This window comes from Ischnura elegans, chromosome 6 (genome assembly GCF_921293095.1).
Source record: "Ischnura elegans chromosome 6, ioIscEleg1.1, whole genome shotgun sequence".
NCBI lineage: Eukaryota > Metazoa > Arthropoda > Insecta > Odonata > Coenagrionidae > Ischnura > Ischnura elegans.
Genome location: NC_060251.1, coordinates 37,570,771 through 37,589,147, shown reverse-complemented (window position 1 = coordinate 37,589,147; position 18,377 = coordinate 37,570,771). Strand labels below are relative to the sequence as shown.

General features: G+C 35.5%; 1 protein-coding gene across 1 annotated transcript in view; it reads right to left on the bottom strand.

The window, feature by feature from the left end:
* Positions 1-14,639, bottom strand: part of LOC124160865 — a 49,025-nt gene extending 34,386 nt beyond the window's left edge. Inside the window, exons 1-9 of the mRNA XM_046536972.1 lie at positions 14,494-14,639; positions 13,310-13,388; positions 13,091-13,148; positions 10,753-10,876; positions 8,620-8,772; positions 7,228-7,379; positions 4,308-4,652; positions 3,650-3,785; positions 1,802-1,957 (exon numbers count right to left, since the gene is read on the bottom strand). Of these exons, the coding sequence (XP_046392928.1) occupies positions 1,802-1,957; positions 3,650-3,785; positions 4,308-4,652; positions 7,228-7,379; positions 8,620-8,772; positions 10,753-10,876; positions 13,091-13,148; positions 13,310-13,388; positions 14,494-14,502 (1,212 nt within the window). The 5' untranslated portion in view covers positions 14,503-14,639. The remainder of the gene's footprint in view (positions 1-1,801; positions 1,958-3,649; positions 3,786-4,307; positions 4,653-7,227; positions 7,380-8,619; positions 8,773-10,752; positions 10,877-13,090; positions 13,149-13,309; positions 13,389-14,493) is intronic.
* Between the last annotated feature and the right edge of the window lie 3,738 nt (positions 14,640-18,377).

Genomic DNA, 18,377 nt, shown 5'->3' with positions numbered 1-18,377 from the left:
ATGAAACATGTATAATATGTAAACAAAATATATATAAATAAACATATAGAATATTAAACCACTAACTGACATAAAACAATAATAGAATCTCATTCCCTTCAATACAATATCTCATTCACCTAAGCAAATGTGAAACATCATTATGATCAAACAACCACATCTTTACCCTTTTGCAATATCTGTATACATTCGTTTCGTCAGTTATGTATTTTGGTAACTGACAGTAAATTTTCGGTCCCAAGAATAGGTAACTTTGTTTAAATAATTCTGTTCTTGAATAGCATGGGCAAATAATGAATTTGATAGATCTCATTATCATGTGTAGAAATTTCGGTAAATACCCCTGATTATACGTTATTTCTCCGTGAAATTCGGATCTATTTGTCCGTCAGCGATACGAGTGGCGACTTTTGTAAACTCATTTAAAGACGGCCTCGAAATGTGTGACCACACATTTCGAGGCCGTCTTGAGGATCCTCTTTTGTAATATTGTTATAGTGGGAGAATAAGTGGTGAAACAGTTGCCAATGGAAAAATTGGACGCGGTGCGCCTGGAAAAAATAGAAACTCACGGTGGAAAACTTATTTTCTCTGTCATAATCTTATGCAATTCACGGTTAAGCACTTCTCTGGTGTACTCATTGCATGCGAATGTATCATATGCGCTATATTTAGTCGTATGTACTGCTCAAACTTCAAATGTCTCCCAATAACCTTACGTGTTATTTCAACCCTTCACTAAAAAAGGGGTTGTTGGGGGCGTTTTCAAAATTTTTTGTACTTAGTATTTTATAAAAAAAGTGGGGCAGACGGGTAGGGCGTTCCGGACCAGAACTGAAGAACACAAAAGGTGTTTGCGCACGGGGAATCTACAGCAATCCCACTTTGCAAAACACCTGTGGGAAGAGGGACATCATAGTGACTTCGAACCGGACGTTTTACACAGAGTCAAGAAGGGGAGGAAGATGGACGTCCTGGAGGAGTTGGAGATAAAAAGAAATTTGGGTTTGGGACATGTCCTTAATGACATCGTTTTCCTAAGAAATTCACCTCTCATTACAACTGCACTTAACCTCAAAAATTTACCCCTTTCCAAACCAACCCTTTCCCCCGGCCCAGGAACCCTACCTGCCTCTCCTAGCGTGGGCTTAATCACGCTTCCCAACCATTCCCTCACCAACCCTCCCACTCCTTCCCAATTTTCCCCCCCTGTATAACCCTCTCCCTCCACCCCTGCCAGAATTGGCTGTATATTGGATTGTAGATATTACAAGAGTGTACTTGATAATGACGCCTCAGCGTCGAAACGCGTCGTACGAATAAATTTTTCCTGTGAAAAGATACCAAGGTTGTACATTTTCATTTCAACATGGATTTTCACAAAGTTAAAGCCGAATCAATTGAATTCATTAGTATTTTATGTTTTGTATTTTGTTTTTTTTTTGTAAATTTTTATTTTGTGATGAAACCTATCAACCAAGCTGGTAATTTGCATTTTATATTTTTGTTTTTATATATTTCCTGATTTTATGTTACCACCCGGATTTATGGTCGACGTGTAACAATTTATGCTATAATAATAACTTTATCATGGCTATTGTCATGGTGCTCATTCTGTTGAAAATAGTGCTCCGTTGCCTTGATCATAAGCAAACATCACATAGTGGTGAAGTCACTTTTTCATTCAAAATTTTCAAAAATAATTCCAAAATACCAAATGGCCTTACTATATTATTAAAATTCAACATGTTTATCCGAGTCACTTTATCATTAGAGCTCATCTAAAAGTATCATTCCTTACCTCCAAAATTCCTGGGAGTTTTATCCTCCAAGAAAGTAAACATTTATCGTATGAACAATCTAATTCCGTGATTTTATCTTTTCTGAAGTCGACTCCTCCTGTAATATGCCCATTGCCAAATGCTATTTGTCCTTTGAAGACTTGTTGCATGGGGACCTGCAAAAATAGGAGTAAGTATGTTTAATATTTACATTGTGTTTAGAATGGGAAATTATGATGATGATTACATTAAATTTCCTTTTATAAGTTATCGTTATTATTGTAATGGATGAATTTTGTGCGGAAGGACATAGTTTTATTTTTAACGCAACTTAAAAAGCACTAAGGCAATGTTATATCCTGTTAGAAATTATGTGATAGTTTGACGCAGGATATTATGATACGAGGTATTTTACCAAAGTGTCTGACAGTCGACCATTTCATTAACTTTGTAATACTAGAATTTCAGCCGTTTCAAGCATTCAAGCCGGTTCAGTATTTCTAGATTTTTTTGATCGTCAAGTTTGGGAAATTTGGAAACAATACATGCTGTCTTGTCTATATTTTGTCTAATAATATAACAAGTTCTTCGTTGGAAATTGTGCTTCTTGTCCTGTTTTTCAAATTAAATCTCAAAGGATCTACTGTCAATTTAAGGCGGAATGTTATAATTCGTAGAATACCTTGTGAATAAATTCGACTGGAATAACTGAGGTATTAATGAATTATAGCCTGTCCAAACAGGGATGGAAGGTAAGAGATTAAGCCACCGCTCAAGAGCCCAAATAAAGCCCGCAAACACTTACAAAAAATGTAAAATACAATTTTTTGAAACCACTATGTGTTAAATAACTATTGATATAAGTTCGTCGTGTTTAGGCGCTTTTTTCATGAAGTCACGCATAGAAATCAAAACTGTAATACTATAATTAAAATTGTAATTGCGATTACTTTTATAACAGGTATGTTTGATCGTGCCTGCGATCTTTAAAACCTCTGGCATTCTATCCGTTCTCCTGCTTGTAGGTACGTTCTTATTTTTTAGCCTTCCTTCTAACTTTTCAGAGTGGAGTGCGATTTGTGACTCGTTCATTGTAGTGTGTGGTGTACCGGACCATGGGTACCGTTTGACGAACGACACGTACGCGGCTATTGTTGGGCTCTCGAACGGTGCCTTAATCTCTTACCCGCCATCCCTGTTTGGACAGGCACCTGGATGGACAGGCACCTTTTATAACACCTGGATGATTTTTTCTGCAACTGTTCTCTTCTGTTGGCATGCATCTTTTCCTCTACTTTAAGGCTGGTGGTCAAGAACTAGGGTACGTGAAAAAACATTATTGGCTAAGTTTAGCTATTACTTGGGGATTGTAGGATGCAGTAATTTGATTGATCGAAAACAATTTATTTTGTACCTCTTGCGATCCTATTAAATTGAAATATTTAATGTACAGATGCACCAACCTTTACAAAGCATAATAATTCGTTCCTAATTCCTCTCACTTACCTTTCTATGACCTGTGCCAATGTAGACTTCCTATACCAATCAATCACAGCTCGAACTTGGTATCAATTATAATCGATTTTTGAAAATTTTCAATAGGTTATCATATTAACACAGGTATTGCCATCTCCCTTGCCATTGGCTAGAATTTAGAGGAGCATTTAACCCCTAGTATCTTCTTTCTCCACTTTAGTCCATTTTAGCTAAGTATAAGCATAAGTGGTCATGAACAAAAAGGCATTCCTATCGATATCTGAACTGTTACAAAGTTTCGTGAAGTTAATTTGCTGTGTGTGAAAATATTTACCTTTACGCTTTTGATCACTATTTTAACCATAAGAATAATTTTGGTATGTGACACTTACATTGAAAGAGAAATCCTTCGTGAGGCCTTTCACTTTGATGTCCGTTAAGCCTCTGTCAGATAATTCTGTCATAGCTTGTGATACGATCTCTTCTGAGTAGAGCTCAATGTTTTTTCTCATTTGAGTTTCAAATACCCTAAAAAAAATACGTTTTCCAATTTTAAAGTACGGAATATGAGGTTTTCAGCTGATGTATAGCATACCTTTTAAAAATATGGGTGGTAATGGTCAATGAAGTATGTCATAATTGTCTATTCAAGCATTCCTGGCATTAAAACCATTATCCTAAAGTACTATGGACTTCAGCCTGCCATAACAAAGAAAATTAGATACCTTGATAATTATTAAGAATATTGAAACCGTGGTTAGTGTTAATAAGTATTTAGTATGGGTCATAAAAAGTGCAGCTTATTTACTTGACCTTAATAGACATTTTTTGTTCGTGGCCCTAACATTAAGTTTCGGGAAAGGACTCATCGTGCAATTTTAATAATTTTGTGATCATATTATCATTAGGTCTATTTACGAAATTATATTTCCACTAGGTATTCAAATATATAATTTGATATAAAAAAATTCTCTAGCTGCGTGTTTTAAGTCTTCCAAACGACTCTCTGGCACATGTCTAACGCTTGTAAGCAATTTTTCTCTACCTTACCGTCTTTCTACATCATTTATCAAAAATGGTAGATTTTTGAAGTTTCCGATGGTAATTTCTTCTGGTCTTGTCACCCCTGATTTCTGAGGTGGACCGGTTACAGATTGGCATTTTGACATTTTGAATGGTGAATGGACTCCTGAAGGTAAATCATCCTTTTTGAAGTATTTAGGGATGTAAGACTTTGATTCAGTCCTAGATAATGAGTCTATCAATGCCATGCGGATCAACGCTTCTTTGTCTCCGGCTATTATCTCTCTGTAATGATTCAGTACTATCCTTTGGATTTCTTCCGTTACTAATTTCCTGTCGCTTGGTATTCCTTTCACTGCAACATTGATTTCCCTGTGGCAAAGACGAAGACGAACATCAAATTTATGCACTTGTGTATATGAACCGCTAACTGCCGAAAGACATCACCCAAGTTGGACGGTTGGACTAAAATCTCTAGCCAACTCTGTTAAATTATTTTTTTTACTGAATTAGTACATTTTAAAGTTAAAAAATCCCAGTCATATAAAACCAAAATATTTTTTTTAATCTTAATTATGTGGTACACATGTGGGTTTACTAGGTTTTTTTTTTCTAGCTTCTGTAAAGTTAGCCAAATTGGATATGATGCCTTTCTGAAGTTAGCGGTTCATATATACCATGTATAAAGAATTTACTCCGTAAAAATCTAATGGCGTTTGAAATTTTCCAAAATTCCATAGCAATCAGAATAAAAAAGTCACGAAATCACTGTGAACTCTGTGTGCCCTCGTGAATATGTTAAAGTGAAATAAATAAAGTTCCCCCCCCCCAAAAAAAAACACTGATGTGCAAGGAAAATAATTTTCCTTATGGATCTGAACTGCGTCTAACTTCAGACAAGAATAAATTGATTTTTTATGAGACAGTTGTGCTTTTAAATTTGTTTGCCCGTGGGCATTGCCAGTATTAAAATTCAGTACTTCTAGGACAAATAATAGAGCTCTGAGTAAGTTGCCTTTTTAAGTAGTTATCGTTGGTATATATCAATTGTAAGCTTTTACCGTGGGGTTACAGCCCAAACCAACCGCTCTCATAATCAATGTCTATGTTGCCGGAAATGTGCATTCATAAGCACAATTCTATCGTGTAAAAGCCCATAGGGCCTACATGGCTTTATATGGGAATAATTGACTGGGACTTATTAGGAGTAAATCGTCATTTAAAGGGTATAATAATATTATATCAGGAGACTGGTTTGTGTGAACTTGTAGTTGTTAAACATATAGGAAATATATATGTTTAAAAAACACGTAACGTATTATATTTTGGGATTAGGAGTGAATTATATGCCAGTTACGTTACAGGGTGATTAAGGAGGAATCTACAATACTTCAGGAGGTGGAAGGGGAGACGATTTTAAAGATTTAAACATCCTATAAACTTGAAGTCGCATATTCTTAATTATTGAGCTATGGCAACGAAAAAATATTTTTTGGCTGTACTTTACAGTTACCATGAAAACGCTGCATAACGTGATGTGCAGTGATAAGAGATATAAAGCTCGTGTTGATTGTGCTTAGGGATATGTTTCTCTTCCTTTTTTTGCTACTATTGTTGTAGCTAATCACCTCGGTAAATGGGGAAAATTACAACTCTTTCCCTATCCGAGGAATGCTGCACAATGGTCTTAAAATCACTTTAGTTTCCTTATGATTCTTGCAAATAATGATTGAGAAATGATGTTTACTGTAATTAACAAAGACTTTTCCTAAATATTAGTTTAGAAAATTTTTATGCCATCTGTAAATTGAAGCCTTTATCGTAAAAAGTACGTCTTTGAAAGCTAAAATGTTTGCGATTATTTGGAGTTCAACGTAAAAATAATCTACCATTCTCTTTGTGGACAGCATAAATTTGAGCGAAAAAATATCTCAAGCACAATCAGCACAAGTTTCAGATCCCTCCCGTCACTGCAATTGCGTTATTCAGCGTTGCCATGGTAACTATCAAGTGCATCTAACAAAATTTTTGCGTTGCCATGGGTCAGTAACTAAGGAGTAGTGACCCCATGTAGCTACATGGACAAAAATGCTTAAAGTTGTCTCCCCTACCACCTTCTGAAGTATTAAAGATTTCTCTTGAACCAGTGCACCCTTGGTTAAACTTGATGTAATAAATTGTTCATGGTTTTCAAGAGTAGTACACACGTGACTCTATCACTGTGAATGAACAAATATCGCTTTGTCAACAGCGCCCATTGTGACGAACGGAACTAAGTTTTCTGATGGATCTGAATCACCTCTATGGCTTCAGTGGAGAAAAAAAAACATTCTTTGTGAGTCTTTCGTGCTTTAACGCGCGTAGGCCCACTTACTTAGACGTGACATTGCAAAAATAATAATAAAAAAGTTTTATTTTATGTTAAGGTTTCAGTACAAAACATTTTTCATAGAGGACGAGGAGACATTTCTTTTTCACCATATTCATAAATATAGAAAGGAAACATCTATGCTATGTTTAAAGATCTCTTTTTGCTGGGAACATTTTTATTCGATTTTGAGCTCAGCGTACGAAACAGCTCTGTAAAATGTGTTATCGTAATGTGTAAAAAAGACGTGTAATCATTATGAAAGTGTGTTATTAAGTGTTTTACATGGAAATCATTGTTTTAATTTTCTTACATTGTAATTGATTTTAGGAATTTTGTATTCCTCAGGTACTTGGTGTATGATTTTGAATGCCGGATTTTGAATATGAGAAAACAACGTAAAGGACGCATTGAACGCAATCGATAGTAGCACTAAAGCGTTTGGGATTATAATACGCACCTACATACTAATTTGCAGCCGTATGGAAACGCACTGTGGACTAACAAACAGACAATCTTTTTTACATATAGGTAGTTATTGTTGTGCCCCAGTTGATGCGGAACACTTTTGTAACTCACCCACAACAGTGACTGATGATGCTTTCAATCGATGGTTTATCTTTGGAAAGATTCTGCCGCACCTTGAACATGGTGCGAAGGCCGGACGAGAAACCGGAAACTTCTCCCTTGTACCCTTTTTTATTCTTCATAATTCGGAATCCGTGCTGGACCTAGGATAGTGGTAATAGAAAATGTATTATTTTCCAGAATTTTAGGGTAAGTAATGCATGGCAATACATCGTCATGAACCCTGGTGATTACCCCGGAATCGGATAGACGCAGCTGTCCACTTTGTTCATTTACCGAGCAGTTATTTCTTGTTAGTATGATTACTTTAAATTAACATCACAAAATAATTGACCCATGTTGCTCGTGCAAGATATTTACTTGCCCACTTCTTGTCCACTTACCCTTCGATAATTATCTTCATCCATTTTTTCAATGATCGATCTTTTAGGCTCCCCTGTCTTTTCCTCAATATTTTTAGAATTATTCTTTTTTTCTCCTTCTCTTTTAGGACTAACTCGCCACTAATTCTGGACTTATGCATTGTTCAACGAAAGTTTGTAGCGGAAACATCCACGTGCATGTCCTTGAAATCGACAAATTTGCAAATCTTACTCCCGCGATATGACTTCTCAGGATAAATCATTGCCGTTTTAAATCGGATACCTTGTTTATTTGCAGTTTTTGTCACTTCTATGCATTAGCTCAATCAACAACAGGGCAAGTGGGGCGTGGGTATCTTAGCGGTCCACAATAATTTTTTCTCGTCTTTTTTCTATGAGAAATCTAATGGCCTGCTGCTGGGATTTTTATGATTTGTGTATAACAAAGTCAATGAAGAAATCGATGTAAATAATTGGTTGGAATTTTTTATTAGATGGGATTCGTTTTAAACTCAATGATGTTTCCTTATACTCCCATATTTCTTAACATTCTTTTAATTTTTATGTCGTCCGTTGAATCATGAGGACCGTTGGTGGACTTTTTAGTAGATGTAGTGCTCTTAATACTGATCCACTTGTACCCATATTATATAACTACGAATTGTCTTACTAGGTGTCTGTACTGCCGGAATTACTTCTGCTTATAAATAGATAGGATCTTGTCCTTGAGCGTGGATCGTCAGAGTTACACTTGATAAAGAGGTTATTTAGTTACCATGAGCTAACAGAAAATATTAGTGCTTGCTTATTTAGTTTTGCAAATATTTATTTCGTCGAAGACGTATTTACAATACCGATCCTTAGTTCAGTACATTATTCGCTGTTTAACTTTGTCGCTCGTAAATAATCGAAATGGCCTTTGTACGGTGGCCATCTTAAATTGCTAAGGTTGCTGATTAGCTCACTTCGTATATTGATTACATGACTTTTATGCATTTTACAATTTCCAATGTGTGCTTACCGTTAAGTTTTCCCAATGAGCTTCTATGGAATACACTGCATCCAAGCCATCGTATGCCAATAGCTCATTAAATTTTAGTCTTAGCGCAGCTTCGGCCTTAAATTTTCCTTCGTGTAAGGTTAAATTTAAGTAAATAAGCTTTCCATTCGGTATCTGAAACAAAATTCATTTTCACAATGGCTTGATAAGGCAGTATTAATGCTTAATAAATGGACAACAATAGAATAGAACCATTTTTCAATTATTTTAACTTACTTTAATATTTATGTTAAAACAATGCGATTTCTTAGTTTGCTTAGCTAAATCGCTACCTTAGTTTGACAAGGTTCTAACCGACATTTTTGCAAAATTTGGTGTTTTCACTCAAGATAACTAAGTTTATGTTTCTCTATGTGTTGCACCGGTTTTTATTTCTCTATGTAAAATAATAACAGATTTAGAACAGTGACAAAGTTCCAACTGCAAGGATAAAAAAACTAATATTTGGTGTGACAAGGTTCTAACTGCATTTTACTTATTTTATTACTCATATAAACATGTAAAAAATAAAATAAATAACATATTTTCTTAAAGTAATAATTACTAGTGTATCTAGTGGATCACTAGTGTATGTGCCAAAAATTAAATTAAATTCCTATTAATAATAGAATTAGAGCAGTTTAAAACTTTGACAAGGTTTTTCTCAAAACCAGCTGATGGTCAGTTTGAACCTTGTCAAACCAAGGTAGCGAAATGTCTCCATTAGATCCATTGGAGTTAGCTCTGTCATTTTTGTTCCAAAGATTATAAATGCGTGATAATACTTTACGTATCTCTGCTTTTAAGAGTAATTTTTATGGGATGGGTATCAAAATGAGTTTCACTATTAAAATCTCGGTATTACAATAATTCTATGAAAACGTCGACCGGTATACTCTTCGTATTTAATTCAAGTCAATAAATGTCTTGGAATGGTATATTAACGTATGAATATTGTTGAACTCCGCCTTTTGATATTTTTAGAGTAATGTCTCCTCGAGACGATTTTAATTACGTAATTTATTTCGTGGGAGGAAGCTATTGTTGCATTGATTTATATTGACTTTATTTTATTGACTAATATTCCCAATGGAAGAGACTGTTCACAGCGTAAACGAATAATCAGATCAAGTGATTCTTTTTTAAGAACATCCACATAAGAAGGTATTGTTGATGAGACTGCATAAATAAATATGTTTGGTAGCCAACCAACGAAGACAAAACAGCAGCGTTACAGAGGAGTAGTGAACGTAATTTTAGATAGAGACTTCATACTTTCTCAATAATCCTCGAGTTCACATGGAACTCTAGTGAAAATTACAAATAGCAACAGTTGTAAGCTTAACACTGGAAGAATTGTCAAATTTTACCCGAACATTAATTCTAACCGTATGCTGACCTCTTCGTCTCGAAATAATGTTTTCGTATTGGCAAGTTAGTACATTTCCAAATGAAGTGATGGGTTTTTTTTGGTGTATTCCCCTGAAAAGTTTTCAAGTTCTTAACCTTTTGAAATTGCTGATCTGTATCGAATTTTTGCCGTGCTTTAATGGGTCTGTGGACATAATTTTAGATAGAGACTTCCTACTTCCTCAATAATCCTCGAGTTCACTCGGATAGTATCGGTGGCGTCAATGCAATGCGCATGCAGTTCAGTGATACTACAAGGCTGTAGACTCGATAAATCTATGCCATCGCAAAGTCCTTGCTAAGTCTCCATTCCAGCAATCCTGCTGATTCTGATTTCATTTGAACACTCTAGAAAGTTGTGACCAGTGCCTAAAATGTGTCATTCTATGCTCGAAAGCCTGCTCTTTACAAATACTACATTCTTGAATTGACATATTTTCCAAATCAATTTAAGTTGCCACTTTTTTCATTACAATCACCTAAGTCCATTCTTTATGTTGTCATGACTACTGTCGCATTAAGTTTTTTAGCCTTCAATTGTTTTATCGATAGATCAATTTAATTGTGGTTGATATTCATTACTAAAACCTCAAGGCTATGATGAGTCGTGAATCTCATTTGCTGGAAATTCGTAAGGAAATGTACTGTTTTATTATCTGGTACGAAACACCAATTTTGTTTCATTTTGCATCAATAAATTCTTACCTTCACAGATATTTTATCTTCATAGTTTGGCACATCATTGTGACTTTTAATTTTTTCCGTCATGTGAGCTTGAACTCTTTCCAAATATTCAGGAATTTTGGCTCTAAATATATGGTTGAATGCCCTATGGAAACAATATGACAGTATAATTAGCAGCAACAATTAGATTACTGTGGACATGCACTAAGTTTGCTCTTCATTTACCATTGTATCATTATGTTCCACAACATCTCGCCGAACACCGTTGAATACATAATTAGCATCATTGGAATCATCATGATACTGCGTTTATTATATAATATATATATCACAGTACGGCTTGAGTTCAGTTTTGTTCTGATATTTTCAAAGCATCATTCTTAATTAGTAAGTTCTTGTTGATAATATATATTTTTTGGATCACTTGACGTGAAACATACATGCTGCTTACATGACACACAAAAGTATTTACGAAAATTTGCAGACCGCTAAAGATTTGTATATGCATACGTTTTTCTATCAGCAAAAGTTTCATTAGAGGTTTTATATGGTTACAACTTCTTTCAATGTTGTGTACCTCGACTTTTTTCACATTTATGCTGCCATTGATGATGCGATCAAGTAATACATAAATATTGGTAAAACTTGACTTACTTTTCCTATTTTTAGGTGACATGTTTCGTATTATATCAAGTGTCTTAGATGATGGAATGAAATTTTCTTCTTGATTGTGAACGATTTATTTGTGACCTAAGAGGAAAAAAAGCCGAAAAATTTCAAATTTCAAATCCCTAAAATTAATCCACTTTTGTTTCATTCTGTTTTGAGCTTCCGTTGATATTCACAGAAATGGCATTGGGCGACCTTTCAGATAATCTCTGAAATTATTTGTAGAAATAATAATTTTAGATCTTCTGGAGTGTAGTAAGCATTATGATATTGAAGCAATAATATGAATCAAGCAATATTAGTGGTTATTGATACTGATAAAATTAAGTAACTATGTCAATGACCAAGAGAGTTTCTAATTGGACCGAACTAACGTATAAAACTCAGAATATAATAATAAACGTGTTTACAAAATAATTGCTCTCACAAGGGGAATACACGACCTTCGCATCGCCGATCGAGCTCAAATTTTGCGAATCGGTAGTTTATGGGTACAAATGTAATATGCCGAAGCGAGACGACGCACTTCTCGTAAAATTCTTGGAGCCGCAAATCACTATGCTTTGCATGTCTTTATGATGAGTCCCATCCTGAAAATTGCAAATAAAGGATTAACTGGAGTGGTGAGGCAGTGTACTGGCCTTCCACATCCAAATCTCGGTAAAGAATTAAGGGGCATTCCTAAATTCAATCCCTACGTGTAATGTGGATTACACTAGTTGTGCAGTACACCGTCCGTCGGATGGGACGTTAAGCCGTGGTCCCCTTGGCGCCTTTCGTTAAGAGCAGGCTTATGCCGACGCCGGGTTTCTATCCACCCTTCATCCTCAGTTCCTAATCCCAAGCTGATCCATTCCTGATTTAAATATTTAAAAAAACTCTTTTAAAAATATATTCAATAGTAGTAACGAAGATAAGAAAACGAACTTTAAAAATTTAAACAAAAAAATTCTTAAAAATTAACACAAAAAAAAGTTCCCTGAGCGAGCATCGATCTCGCACCCTTCACCTCCACAGTCGGACACCGTATCCACTGGGCTGCCGCCCTATTGTTTAACAAGGGCGTTCAAAACATCTTATATAGCGTACCTTCATTTTTAACGATTTTTAATTGCTTTTTTCTCGGAATTTTACGAGAAATGCGTCGTCTCGCTTCGGCATATTACATTTGTACCCATAAACTACCGATTCGCAAAATTTGAGCTCGATCGGCGATGCGAAGGTCGTGTATTCCCCTTGTCAGCTGTGTAGTGATAGGATATAATTTGATCGTGAATACATATACATTAATGTCAAACTAGCCCATTTCCAGCCGAGGCATCATTATTTTTCCCCATCGATAATATGCTTCAAGCACTATACCGAATGTAATTTTTCATTGATGAATTTCACTTTCTGTAATAACTCTTAATATTTTAAGTAATAATAAGATGCTTCATGCCTTCATGCAGATGAATTGAAATTGTAACTAAAACTGTATCCTTAATTATTCCTCTGCATATTACGTTATACAATAATTGTAAATATGAAAGGGAAGTAGATGCTCTAACTGATACCAAGTTTCGTTAAACTTTTCTTTAAATCACAAGGAATGAATTGGAGAGTGAATGGAATTGAGAATGGCGGTTAATGAATTTTTTGTAAATAATTGTAAATCTTATGTGATATTAAAAATATGTGCTTGACTTACCATTTTTCTGCGTACGTTTCCAAAAACGCGATTTGATCCACAATTTTGTCATTGTATTCTGTGACGATTTAAAAAAAAACTTAATTGAATGATATAAGTACGAGTCTGAATAATCCATATTTTGAATGAATCCATGAATTTTAAAGTATAATCCGATACTACATTTCTTTATTCCTCGGTAAAATTCTTTACTTATCTTATAAGATTTGTAAATAGTACCTTCTAACTGTCCATTCACAACAATGAGAAATAGTGTGAATACTGCTACGCAGCCGTAGCTCTTGATTCCCATGTACAGCTGAAAAGATGAAAAAAAAGAAAAATTTTCCACAATTATTGCTGAAATCGCCGACTTAATCATTCATATCCCTCATTTTCTTGTTCTTTTTTGGGAAAATATCTTGGGAAGCAAGAGTTTGGGTATTGATAGAGATAATTAAAAATACTACAATGGAAAACAGACCTACGATAATCAATGCAAATGTTAAATGTGCACCTTTTGTAAATGTAAAATGAATAATGAATGACACTGAGAAAGGGTAAACCATGGTTAACTTTTGGAGTTGGTAATAATTCCACTTCAGGATTAAGTGTTTAGAATCTTGCAGAACAAATTTGAGGTACCCATTCGCGAGGTACGACATGGATTGCCTAGTTTATGAAATAATAGAGCATTGACAAAAAAGAATAATTATGATGATAAGTGAGAAAAAAATTGAGCTTAGCAACGCAGACGTTTCTAATCCAGGTATAAATAATTATTATGCATATTTCTTATTATTCCGGAAAATGCTTGTCACTAATGGGAGCAGATTATTCAGTTACCGGGTCTCAATCAGGGGCGAGGTTGGTGATTTAATCTTTAACGTAACGGTCGTTATAGTTATAATTATTTGGTGGCGATTTTCACTAGTATCATTGGTGATTTCTAATAACTAATAGAGAGATAAAGTTTATAACCGTCGACTCCATGATATATAATTACTTTATATGCAAGAATGGGTAAATGTTTCTGGGGTAACTTCTTAATATTTAAAGAATTACAGGTATTTCAATCAAATCATGAACCCATGCATTTTCGTGAATCGTAGCTAATTATGAGAAATGAAAATGTAAACCTAATATTGACTTTAAAACCTCGTATTAAAAGCTACGGCATTCCTATGAATGTTTTACTGCGATAAAATTCTTGAAGACATACTTTCAAATATCAGAAAGGTGACAATAATATATTTAGTGAATGAGCTTGCAGCTTCCTCAGTTTATTTTAACAGAAGTGGATACGAAATTTAGATGCACTTAATATTGTAGGAACTCCTAAAGCCCTTGATTTAATGTAATAATAACCTTAGTATACTTAGTTGGGGGCTGATTAAAGTGGTATTAAATGAAAATAAACTTACCTTAAACATTTTCCAGCGTAGATATTAATTTTCACAACGGATATTCCTGCTGCTCCACTTTTAACTCCTTTGAATGCTGCCATGCACGACAATGTGTGTCTCGGACACACATTGACCTCGTAATGAAGAGAACCTCCCAGCATCGAATGAAGCCCACGAGTTAAGGTCAGGCGTTATCTATAGACTGATTTAGTGTTCGTCCAACTTTTTCCAACCGAGATATTATTCTTGCTCCCAGACAAATTAGCCGTTCGTTTACGGGAATGAGAAAGAAAGCGTTGTATTTTTTATAGTGTCCTAGAGGAGCGTCCAGCATTATTCCATTATTTGCCTTTTCTAAATTGAAGCGGCTTTGCAGAAACTTTGGTGTAAGAAAAAAAGTCAGTGGTGGTATAAGTTCTGGGAAAAAATATCTGGGCTGAATTACAGTTACTTTGTACGAAAATAAGCAAAATCGATTACAAATTACTTATTTTAAAAAGTAATCGGTGAAATACAGTTACAATTAACTTGGACAATCTTGTAAGATTGTCCACTTTAGAGAACATCTGACAACTGTCGAGTGTTGCGGTTAAAATGTGGAATGATTGAGTCATAGAAATTGGTTATAACAATTTCACTTGCGATACGTACGCACGGTGGTGTATACGTGCACTACATCAATAACTGGTGTAGCAACACAAGGGGTGTCATATTTACTAAGTATAATATGTGAATTTTATGTAGTGACGATTCCTCTTTCACGATAAGTGGTAAATTAGAAGTGATAATTAAATTTTGTGAAAACTAATCGTGATAAATAAAAATTACTGCCGGAGTAATTGTTACAAGTAAGATGTAATCGTCACAAGCAATTCGATTACTTTTACTTGGCTACTTACCAAAACTGATAAAGAATGACTGCTTGACAAAGTTGACGAAAACGCCGAGGTATTTTCAACGGAAATAAACGTTTGTTCTGCTTAGCCATTAAATAAAAGTATATTGTGAAATATACTTATGAAAATATACTTGTCATATCAAATGTATATAACAGTAATGTCATAATAGTAATATTAATTATTGATATACTCAGTTTCATAAGGAGTAATATAGTTTCATGCAAAATTTAGTCCCGTGTATTACCTTACTACTTCTCTTTTTGCTTAAGCTTTTGGTGGTAAAAGTATATCTTGCGTTTGTCTCTTGTGACTTAGATTTATGATTCGATAATGCTCATTCGATGAAGCCCAGGACTTGCGGGTGTAATTGCAACACGACGGCTCTTTTATCAGTTAATTCATGCAAATTTATAAAATAGGATCGGCTTACATGATTCTCAATATAAATTTTGAAGTGCCTGTTCATCCTTAGAATATTTATTTCACCCACTCCTACGACTATTTTGTGAGGAATAAAAACATAATTTCCGATTACATCACATCCAACCATTTCAAAGCACTTTTTTGTGGGTCGCGGACCGTGTCTCGTCATCCGTGGAAAAATTTCAGCTCGTCACCGCTATCAGTTAAATAGCCATCAGCCGGGTGTCCCGTGGCCTCCCAACTTCCCCAGTGCACTCGAGGAAGATAAGGCAAGCGGGTTGAAAGTCCTTAAATGGAGAGCCAGATAGAATGGGTTGGGACAGAGACGGGCCAGTCAAAATACACGGCCAGGAAATAAGTCACGGAATTAAACGTTTAGATAATTCGTTCGTCAAGTCCCTCTTCCGATTAGGAATGTTTTCATGAAAGAGAATTGGGAAGAAGCAAAGGCTCGGGGAGGCTTATGATTAGAACATTGTAAAGGTTGCATGAACCCCGAATGGAAAATTTCCAAGCAGCGTGGGCCTTGAGATTTGTGGGATAAATGTCTCGTCTCGGCTAAAAAATAAGTGTTCACTTCTCAACTCTCTCAGCTCCCTAAACTAATAGTAAGGAATATAGCAATTATGTCATTCAAAGGTAATAAGATGAGTGAAATCTATTTTGAAATCACCTCTAAACCTTCATTGAAGCAGAGCCAAGGTGCGTAATACTTTAAAGTGAGAAAATAGAAGCGAAACTGTTGATCTACGAATTATCCGTCAGTGAAATACTCCCTTTAACAGAAAGACAGGCTTCTGGGAATAACATGACAATTCACAAAAAAAACATTATTTCACAATCAGCGTCAGAATAAATTGTCTTCAGCTCAGCTGTTAACCTGAAGCCACTTCTTATTTTTTACCCAGCTCCCAGAACTTGTAGCTGTTAGTTTGCCAATGGCGTCATTCAAAGATCGTATGATGATTGAAATCCATTTTTAAGTCACCCACAAACCTTTACTAAAGTAGTGCACATTATCAATCGTCAATAACCCTAAGATTGGTTTGACGCAGCTCTCCACTCAATCCTCCCATCAGCTAATCTTTTCACACCTACGTATTTCTTTTCCTTCACGCCCTTCTTCACCTGTTCCGTGCATTTTGTTCGAGGTCTTCCTTTCCTGTTCTTGCCACCTGCTTGTCCCTCGACGATTGCCTTCATCATGCCATCATGTCTCAAGATGTGGCCTATAAGGTTGTTTCGTCTTCTTATCAAGATTTTCACGATACTCCATTTCTCTCCTTCTCTTCTTTGGACTTCCTCATCACTTTCTCAGTCGATCCATTTGATCCTCATTCTTCTGTAGCACCACATTTCGATAGCCTCCACCCTTGATTTCTACGCGGCTGTCATTGTCCATGCCTCGCTTTTAAATGTAAGATTCACTGTTTTATTAATAGCTAAGGTGCGTTGATGGAGTGATAGATACATTAGAAGCAGTTGCTCTCCGAATTGTTTGTAAGTGAAATACGTTCTCGATCAGGCCTGTGGCTACCAGGGGTAAAAGACCATTCACAAAAAAACAGGGTTTTAATGATAACAATAATTTTACAATCAGCGTAAGATCAACTAGTCTTCATTTAGCTATTAAAGTCATTACAACAGTTATATATCAGTACAATTGTGTTTATTTACGATTACTCGATCATGGGTTAACAAATTATTTGAATTATGCTGCTATATTATTTTGATCACTTTTTTTACTCCAAATGTGAGAGTAAAATCATAATTTTGTGTTTTGCGATTGGCTACATGCCCCAATACCTGAAATGAAATCGATAGCACATATCTTTGGCACATTACCTGTTTCCCTTTTCTTATCACCTTTGATATTTTTTCGAGAATGTCTCAGATCTCATTTAGCTGTTGAAAAAAATGTGAAAAGTCTTTTTATCGTATCTCTCTCTCATTAAAGTTCATCTTCAGAACAGATAATAATTTATAAGTATTCTTAAATGCTTGGAAACAGGATATTATGAAGAAATTTCAGCAAACACAGGCGGTTATCACAATTCATTGTCGGTGGTATGATCTTCACCTTTCCAACTTTCCATCCCTCGTGATGCGGTTTCCATTTTAGATGCGATCGTCTTTTTTTCTGTGAAATAAAAAAACTGTTTCAGGAACCAATTTCACGAGAAACGTTTGATGATAGGTTTTCCTTTTTTGCGTCCTCCTAGCCCTTCGAATTAGTTTTTATCAAGTCGTGATAGCGCTGAAACGGAGAGCGAAACGAGAACGTTGATTTCCGGAATTAGTTTTTCATCGCGTCGGACATTGGTAGGCCCTTGGAAGGCAGAGGGGGATGGATTGATGAAACGGGATACCCTTTCAACGGAGGCATCACTCTACGTTACAAAGCCGACGACTTCGAAATCGCTCACGTTCGAATTTTACTGGTCGTAAAAAAAAACCCAAGGTTCATGCTTCGGGTGAAAGGAGACGAAAGTGTATCGTATTGGGAAAAAGCGATATGAAGAAAGGTATGAAAACATGAATTGGTACGGGGAACGAAAGACATAGAAGGATGGAACTGAG